The sequence below is a fragment of the Elephantulus edwardii genome, unplaced genomic scaffold (assembly GCF_000299155.1).
Source record: "Elephantulus edwardii isolate Elephantulus edwardi_28Jun2011 unplaced genomic scaffold, EleEdw1.0 scaffold00063, whole genome shotgun sequence".
Lineage (NCBI taxonomy): Eukaryota > Metazoa > Chordata > Mammalia > Macroscelidea > Macroscelididae > Elephantulus > Elephantulus edwardii.
Window position 1 is genome coordinate 16,871,836 of NW_006399813.1, and position 9,576 is coordinate 16,881,411.

The window sequence follows — 9,576 nt, forward strand, 5'->3', positions numbered from 1 at the left end:
CCTGTAACTCAAACTTAGTTTCATTAGTGATTTGTTTCACTCATTTATACATTCATGTTCTAAAGTTATATTGCTAGTATTTAAAAACCTTAGTGAACAAAAAAGATAAAGAACTTTGACCCTTTTGGTACATAAAAGTATCAGAGCTTATTACTGCTTGCATGTATCAGAACTTACTAATGCTTAACTGATTATCTCTTGAATGTCTTCTTTGCTCTTCCAGTGCAAGCTAAGTCTTCATCATTAGATGATCTACCACTGTAGTGACCTCCTCAGTGTCTGTTTGCATTCAAATTCTTCTCCAATCCAATTGCTACCCCCTGACAGTTTTCTAAAACACAAATCTTTTTATGAAACTCCACTTTAAAAATATTCACTGGTCCCCACTGTCTACAGAATTAAATACAAATTTCTCAGCAAATCCTACAAGGCTCTTCATGATTTGGTCCCAAATTATCTTCCTAGCCACTTCTACCACTGGTACTCCCAATTTACTCTGACATTTCTCAAATACTTGTCTGTACCTATGCATATGCTGTATCCTTCAAACACATTCTCACATACTTATTAAATGCAATTAATCAACAAACTTAGGTTTTTCTCTCACTTTTCAATAACAAAGGTGACTCCTTATCCATTTCTTCCATAAACAGTGAGCTCCTAAAAGGTAACTTCCTAGCATTAGACATAGGGCCTAGCACTTAGAGAGTGCCTATAAAAGACTGTGAAAGTGTAGTTCTCTCAACTATCTCATAGTGATGAGGGAAAAAAACCAAATCATCACACATCCCAGGTACCAACTACTTAAAAACACATTTCCCATTCTATAAATTGATGAACTATGCTATAAAAAGTAGTCTGGGACCACAAAGAAAGGAAATTTCAAAATGGTTTCATAAATTAAGTCAGCACCACAACAAGATAAAAGTAAATAACCCAAATGAGATGCAGAAAAGGCTTTTGACAAAAACCAACACCCTTTCCTGATTCAAACAGTCAACAAAATAGGACTAGAGGGGAATTTCTTCAATATAGTAAAAAGTATTTATGAAAACCCAAGAGCCAACATTGTTCTCAATGGAGAGAGGTTAAAGGCATTCCCTTTAAGAACAGGAACTAGGTAAGGATACCCATTACAATCTCTCTTATTCAATATTGTATTGGAAGTCTTAGCGATAGTAATAAGACAAGAGAAAGACATAAGAGGTATACAAATTGGGAAAGAGGAGGTAAAATTATCCCTCTATGCAGATGACATGATAATATACTTAGAAAACCCTAAAGACTCAGCAAGAACAGTATTGGACATAGTTGACCAATTCAGAAATGTAGCAGGATACAAGATCAACATACAAAAATCAGTTGGATTTCTCTACAGTTACAAAGAGAATACAGAGTTGGAGCTAAGAAAAACAATACCCTTCACAACAGCTAATCACAAAATAAAATATTTGGGAGTAAATGTAACTAGAAGCACAAAGGATCTATTCAAAGAAAATTACAAAACATTATTACAAGAAACAAAAAGAGATCTGGAGAAGTGGAAGAATATCCCTTGCTCATGGATAGGAAGACTCAATATTGTGAAAATAGCAATACTATCAAAGGCAATTTAGACATTCAATGCAATCCCAATACAAATACCAATCCCATTCTTCAACGAGATGGAAAAGGCAATCTCCAGCTTCATTTGGAATGGAAAGAAGCCCTGAATAAGCAAAGCACTCCTTAAAAATAGAAAAAAAGATAAGAGGCATCTCACTTCCTGATTTCAAATCCTGCTACACTGCCATGGTAATTAAGACAGCATGGTACTGGTACAATGACAGACACATAGATCAATGGAATAGAATTGAGAACCTGGAAATCAGACCACCTATTTATGGTCAACTGATTTTTGACAAGGAAATTAAATCAGTTAGGTGGGGAAATGACAGCCTTTTTAACAAATGGTGTTGGCAAAATTGGGAAACTATATGCAGAAGAATTAAGCAAGATCCACACTTCACTCCATATACAAAAACCAACTCAAAGTGGAGCATGGACCTAGGACTAAAACCAAGGACTACAAACTTCATTCAAGAAAAGCTTGGAAGAACTTTCGTAGTCCTAATACACAACATAAAGAGTCTTCCAAGTAGCCTGAGAAATTTACAACCAGGAGAAGATAAAATAGATGAATGGGACCTTCTAAGAATAAAATCCCTATGCACATCCAAAAACTTCTCCAACAGGGTAAAAAGGGAAGGCACAGACTGGGAAAAAGTGTTTGGTAATAACATGTCAGATAAGGGACTTATATCCAGAATTTATAAAATACTTGAGCACCACAACAAGGGTAAATAATCCAATAGAAAAATGGGCAAAGGATATCAAAGAAAACATTCGGATGGCCAACAAGCACATGAAACAATGTTCAAAATTCCTAGCTCTAAGAGAGATGAAAATCAAGACAACTATGAGATATCATCTCACCCCAGTAAGAATAGCAAAATGTAACAGAACAGCAAACATCAAATGCCGAAGAGGTTGTGGAGAAACTGGAACTCTAGGTTGTGGAGAAACTGAAACTCTTATTCACTGTTGGTGGAATTGTAAAATCGTGCAACTACTATGGAAGGCTGTATGGTGCTTTCTCAAAAAGTTGAAAACAGAAATACCATTTGACCTAGCAATTCCACTACTGGGAATTTACCCTAACCATAACTGCGACCCAAGCAGATATATACAAACCCATATTTATTGCAGCTTTGTTCACAATATCAAAGAGCTGGAAACAACCCAAGTGCCCATGAACAAATAAATGGATAGAGAGGCTCTGATATAGTCACACAATGGAATACTATGCAGCATTGAAAAACAAGTAACTCATGAAATATTATGCAAAATGGATGACCCTGCTGAGTGAAATCTCTCCATCATAAAAGGACAAATATTGCATAGGGCCACAGTTGTAAGACAGGACTGACATCAGGGTTAGGGAAGACAGAAAAGGACGGATGTAATGATGTACACTGCATTGAAACAGATGAGGGAGACAACTGTTTAAAAGAGACATATGAAGGGTATTCTTGTCATTATAGAAGTCCAGAGTGAAGGATGCATAGTGGAGTGGACTTGGCGGGAGGGACGGCACAACAATGAAAGAGTTTTTCTTTTTCTTTTCAAGAAGAGTGAATTGGGGAGGAGCAGATGGGTAGGGAAAAAAGTGCAACAATGAATGACTGGAAACCCTAAGTCTTTGTAAACTTTCACTAAAATTAATTTAGGAAACAAAACAAAACCAAACCCAAGTCAGATAAAAACACAGTGGAAGGCTGTGTGATTTGAAAATACTCTAGTGAGTTCAGATACTCTACTCCTGCCCTACTAATTGACATTCTACTATTATTTCGGAAATATGATTTGGTTTTTCTTCTCATATATGTGTTGTTGTTGTTATGTGCCATTGTTTGTGACTCATAGTGACCCTATGTACAACAGCCCTAAACCCTGCTCTATCCTGTGCCAATCTCATTGCCTCTGACACACCCATCCCGAGTACCCCAGTCACTGAATCAATCCACCTCAGAGAGGGTCTTCCCCTCCTGCGCTGTCCCTCCACTCTACCCAGCATGATGTCCCTCTTGAAAGACCTGTCTCTCCTTACAACATGTCCAAAGTATGTCAGACGAAGCCCTAGAACCCTTGCCTCCAAGGAGCAGCCTGGTTTAATCCTCTCTACGATGAATCGGTTTGTTTTCTTGGCAGTCCATGGTACATTCGATACTCCTCTCCAGCACCACAGCTCAAAGGCGTCAATTCTCTGTCTATCCTCCCTAGTCATTGTCCAACTCTCTGATGCATAACAAGTGATTGCAAAAACCATGGCCTGTATCAGGTGTACCTTAGTCTCCAGAGAGACACTGTTGCTCTTCAGTACTTTGGAGAGGTCCCTAACCACAGACTTTCCCATCGCAATACGTTTTTTAATTTCCTGGCTACTGGTGCCAAGAGTGTTGAACTGTGGAGCTGAGCAAACTGAAGCTGTGAACAATCTCAATCTCTTCGCCATCCATCCAGATGCTACCGATTGGTCCAGTGGTGAGAATTTTTGTCTTCTTGACATTGAGCCTCAGTCCATATTGAAGGCTGCAGTCCTTGACCCACTGCAGTAAGTGCATGAGGTCCTCCACAGTTTCAGCGAGCAAGGTTGTGTCATCTGCATAACGCAGATTGTTGATAGATAGTCCACCAATCCTAACGCCATGCCTCTCCTCATAGAGCACCGCCTCTAGGATAATATGCTCTGCATACAGGTTGAAAAGGTATGGAGACAGGACACATCACTGACGTATACCCTTCCCAATTTTGAACCATGCAGTGTTGCCCCGTTCTGTTCTGACGACTGCCTCTTGGTCCAAGTTATGTAGTATAAAAATAATTTAGAAGACTCAAGAAATCATGGTAATGTCTGAACAGCAACATATAACTATAGAGAACTGCCCAGTGACTTTGGAACTAGCTCAAAGACAGCTAGCAATTCTGGTCCGATCTATATGTAACGTGACCATGGAGAAAGTTAAAACATGTTTGGCCTTTTGTAAATCAGAATAATCTTCCTCTTTGCTGTACTGGTATTCTTTCTTCACTCTGTTTCCTTTCTACTGATTTTTTCCCCCCTCTTTTTTTTAGTTATGTCAACTCTGTAAGTTAAGATACAATGAAATCTGCTTTGGACCAGGAAAATATTCTTAAGGAATTCTGAACAAATACTTTACCTCATCCTTTACATAAAACTTTTTAGTTTATACTTTGGACGGTACTTCACTATTCACTCCTTGTTGTGGTTGTTAGGTGCCAGGTGGTTCAGTAAACCCACAGTGACCCAGGAAGAACTGATCTGAACTGTCCTATTGAGTGCCATCTTTACAACCTGATATGTTCAAGTCTACTGCCACAATCACTGTGTCAACCCAACTAGTTGAGGGTCTTCCTTTCTCTCTATCCCTTCACCTTCCCAAGCATGGTGTCTCCAAGGAATAACCTTTTCTAGCAACATTTAGTACTCTAAAGTACTCAAGAGCAGCGGTGTCTCTCTGGAGACTAAGGTACGTGTGCCTGATACAGGCCATGGTTTCTGCAATCGCTTGTTATGCATCAGAGAGTTGAACAATGACTAGGGAGGATGGTGCTGGAGAAGAGTATTGAATGTACCATGGACTGCCAAGAAAACAGATTCACCCTGGAGAGGGTTAAATCAGGATGCTCCTTGGAGGCAAGGATTCTGGGGCTTTGTCTGACATACTTTGGACATGTTGTAAGGAGAGACAGGTCTTTCGAGAGGGACATCATGCTCGGTAGAGTGGAGGGACAGCGCAGGAGGGGAAGACCCTCTATGAGGTGGATTGATTCAGTGACTGGGGTAATCATGATGGGTGTGTCAGCGACAGTGCGACTGGCACAGGATAGAGCAGAGTTTAGGGCTGTTGTACATAGGGTCGCTGTGAGACGCAAACGATTCGACGGCACATAACAACAACAAGAACAGCAACATGCGCAAAGTATGTGAGAAGAAGCTTCAATATCTTTAACTCTAAGGAGGGAGGACTCTGCCTGTACCTTATCTAAGACATATCTGTTTGTTCTTTTGGCACTCCATGGGATCTTCAGCAATCTTCTCCACTCTGTGAGCCCCTTCATTTATAATCTTGGTTTATAAAGTATTAATCAAGGAAAATTCTCTGGAGCTGTTTCTTTACCTCAGACTATTTCTGAATAAACTACTGACATGATTCTGGAATAAATTACTGACAAGAGGTTTTGTTATTGGTTGTTTCTTTATGTTGTTGTTTTGTTTTTTAATTTATCAACTAAAAGACCAGTTGAAAACACTATCAACATGTGAAGAATCAACAAACCTGTTGTGCTATTTGCCTCAAATTATGAATTACTTCAACAGCCCTCAAGATTGGCAGTTGGTTGGTTTGGTTTGTTTTTTTTTTTAAATACGTGCCTTTGAAAATCAAGACTTATAAAAACAACAAAAGTAATTTAGTAATGGCAGAAGAAAAAAAATGAAATCATGTACCTGTAATATAATTCTCTGAAGCTTCATGCCATGCTTCTCCATTTATGCTGACATTCTCTTACACAGCTGATTCAAAAATCTGCAGCAAATTCACAATAGCTGAATAATTAAAAATAACTCCAAATTAAGAATCCAAATATTTTAACAAAATAACTTCAAATTTATGAAGACAGATATAAAGTAATAGTTGAAGAGTACACTCTTCTAAGAACTCTCTCTATGGGGTCATAGAGATAATAATACATCAGAAAAATTACATACGGACCTTAAAAGGCAGTGAATTTACGTTCTTGGGTGAGGAATAATTCAGAAAAGGAGGGCAAAAATGGTTGACCAACTTGAAGTATGTAATCAATGTCACTGAATTGTACATAAAGACAAATGAATGCTTTTCTCCACTGTATGTATTCTCAACTATCACAACAAAACAAAATTCAAGAAAGGAAGTGGTAAACCAGTCTCTATTGCTACATTTACATTTTCAGTGACAAGTCCACTTCAATCATTAGTTCTACCTTTATTTCTGGGGTTAGCACTTATCCGAGTCATGAGACTATTTAACACAATATATACTGTATTAAGTAAAGCATACTACTAAAATGAATTTCACCTATTTGCACTTTTTATTTAAAACTGCACACACAGCTTACCTTTCATGTCAACAGAGCTGTGCACGTCTAATTAATAATGCCCTGCATAAATTAGCAACAATTTTCGCCCTCTCTATCTCTTCCGTTACTTCTAAGGCGGCCGGAGTTAGCACTGTTAATAACTCTGCCAATGTCTGGCGTGAGATGCTTTTGTAGTTTTGTTTTTCACTGCCCGATAACCCTGGAAGGGGGAAACACAAGTGGAGACTGCGCCCTACCCACTGTGCATCCCGCAGCGCCGGTGCCCGAATCTCCTCTGGCAACGAATCCCCGAGCTTCTGCACGAAGCAGGCGCACAGCGCTAGCATTTCCGACACAGCTCGTTTCGAGGTGCAGAGCACGCGGAAGTCCTCTCGGGGAGGGTCGGTGACTGAGGCCTGGTCGTTCGCCTCGGCCACTAACTCCTCGTCCGCTGCAGTAGCCAAGACTACCGGTTCGGGATTTTCCGCCATTTTCCCACTTGGAACTGGAGGCGGGGAACTCAGCAGCGGAAATGCATTGACTCCGAGAGCGGAAGGGCGGGCCCACTTGTTGCTTTAAATGCGCTTCGGGCGGGAAGCTCTAGTGGAGGCGGTGATAGCGTTCCGGCTTTTTGGTATGCTGAAGACGACAAGGTCCCCAAGGGTAGTGGCCGAGGGGCTCCTTGATAGGCAGTGTAAAATTGTCCACCCGAGATTTTGACTACATATTGTCAGGGCGGGGCGGGGTTCGGTGGAACGGATAGGTGTGGTCCTTTTTATCATGTTACCTTCGCTGTTACGTTGCCCTAGTTGTTACATGCCTGTAGCTAGGTATAAGAGCTTTGAACTCTACCCTATCTGAGCCAGTCTCACCGTATCTGACATAGCTAGCCGTTACCCCAAATACTATGTCAGTCCATCTCATCGAGGGTCTTCCTCTCTTGCACGTCCCTCCACAGCATGATGTCCCTCTCCAAAGACTGGCTCCTCCTGGCAATATTTCCAAAGTATGCTACGTGGAGCTTCAAAATCCTTGCCTCCAAGGAGTAACAAAATTTCACTCTCTCCAAGACAACCTGTTTGCTCTCTTGGCAGTCTATGGTATGTTGAACACCTCAACTCAATGGCATTGATCCTTCTTCTGACATCCTTAGTCATTGTCCAGCTCTCTGATGCATAGCAAGTAATTGCAAAGAGCCTGGCCTGAATCAGGTACACCTTACTCCAAACTAACATTGTGGCTCTTCAGCAGTCTAGCAGGTCCCTGACTGCAGATTTTCATAATGCAATTAATCTTTTTATTTCCTGCTTGCTGGAGCCAAGATTGTTTAACAGAGCAAGATGAAATTGTTAACAATCTCAGTCTCTTCTCTAGCATGGTTCTGCCAATTGGCCCGGTGGTGAAAATATTGGTTTTCTTGATGTTGACCTTAAATCTGTATTGCAGAACGCAGTCTTCCTCCTGCAGGAAGTGCTTCAGGTCCTCTTCAGTTTAGGCAACCAAGGTTGTGTCATCTACATAACACAAGTTGTTGATCCTTCTACAGCAGATGCTTTAGGTCCTCTTCAGTTTAGGCAACCAAGATTGTGTCATCTACAAAACACAAGCTGTTGATGCATCTTCCCCCAATCTCAACGCTACATTCTTTCTCATAAAGTTCAGCCTCCTTAATGATCTACGGCACATATACTGAAGAGGTACGGGAATAGGATGCACTCTTCTTGCTTTTGAACCAGGCATATGTCTTTACTCTGTTCTGACAATTGCTTCCTGTTCCAAGTATATGTTCTGCACGAATACAATCGAGTTGCCTGGGATTCTCATTCCTCTTAATGTTAGTCACAATTTGTTGTGGTCCACACAGTCAAATACCTTTGCATAGTCAAGGAAACATAGACATTCTTCTGGTATTATCTTTCAGCCAAGATTCAGTCATGTCCCTTAGTTGCATGGCTTCTTCTAAATCTAGCTTGTTTACATAATCTTCAATAGGAATTGGCTGTGTGTGATATTAGTGATATTGTTCGTTAATTTCCACACTGAGCACTTTTTTTGGAATGGAAATAAAGATGAATCTCTTTCAGTCAGTTGGCTATATAGTTGTCCTCCAAATTTCTTGGCACAGCATGGTAAACTCATCCAGGATAGCATTTGTTTGTTGAAATATGTTTGTTGGTATTCCATCAATTCCTGGGGCCTTGTTTCTTACCAGTTCCTTCAGAGCAGCTTGTCCTTCCTCCTTTTTCACTATTTCCTCTTGACGATAATGTTTCATGAAATTCTTCTGTGCCAACCAATTCTTTTTGCCCCAATGACTCTGTATACTCCTTTGTCCTTCATTGATGCTTCTTGGATCATTTAATGTTTTGGTCATGTTGTCATTGTTGTCATTGTCATTGTTGTTATGTGCCATCAAACTGACTGCAATACATAGTAACCCTATGTACAACAGCTCAGAAGCCTATTCTATCATGAGCCAGTTTTACTGACTATGACACACTTACGCTCATTACCCCAGTTATTATATCAATCCATTCTGTTTGTGGTCTTCCTCTCCTGCACTGTCCCTCCACCCTTCCAAGCATGATGTCCTTCTCCAAGGACTCATCCCTCTTGGCCATATGCCCAAAGTATATGCGATGGAGCTTCAAAATCCTAGCCTCCAAGAAGAAACTTGGTTTCACCCTCTTTAAGACAGACCTATTTTCAAGACTCTTCTCCAGCACCAAAAGTCAATGGCATTGATTCTTCTTCTGTCATCCTTAGTCATTGTCAAGCTCTCTGATGCAAAGCGAGTAGTTGCTGATGTTAGATGGATCTTGTCTGAAAGCAGGGAATACCAGAAGAATGTCTATCTGTGTTTCATTGATTATGCAAAGGCATTTGACTGTGTGG

The 9,576-nt window shown here is 40.4% G+C and overlaps 1 protein-coding gene across 1 annotated transcript in view; it reads right to left on the bottom strand.

Annotated features, from left to right (window-relative positions):
• The window catches only part of NSL1 (NSL1, MIS12 kinetochore complex component), a 63,587-nt gene extending 56,415 nt beyond the window's left edge, over positions 1 to 7,172 (bottom strand). Inside the window, 2 exon segments of the mRNA XM_006903734.1 lie at positions 6,071 to 6,149; positions 6,939 to 7,172. Coding sequence (XP_006903796.1) covers positions 6,071 to 6,149; positions 6,939 to 7,172 — 313 coding nt within the window.
• Between the last annotated feature and the right edge of the window lie 2,404 nt (positions 7,173 to 9,576).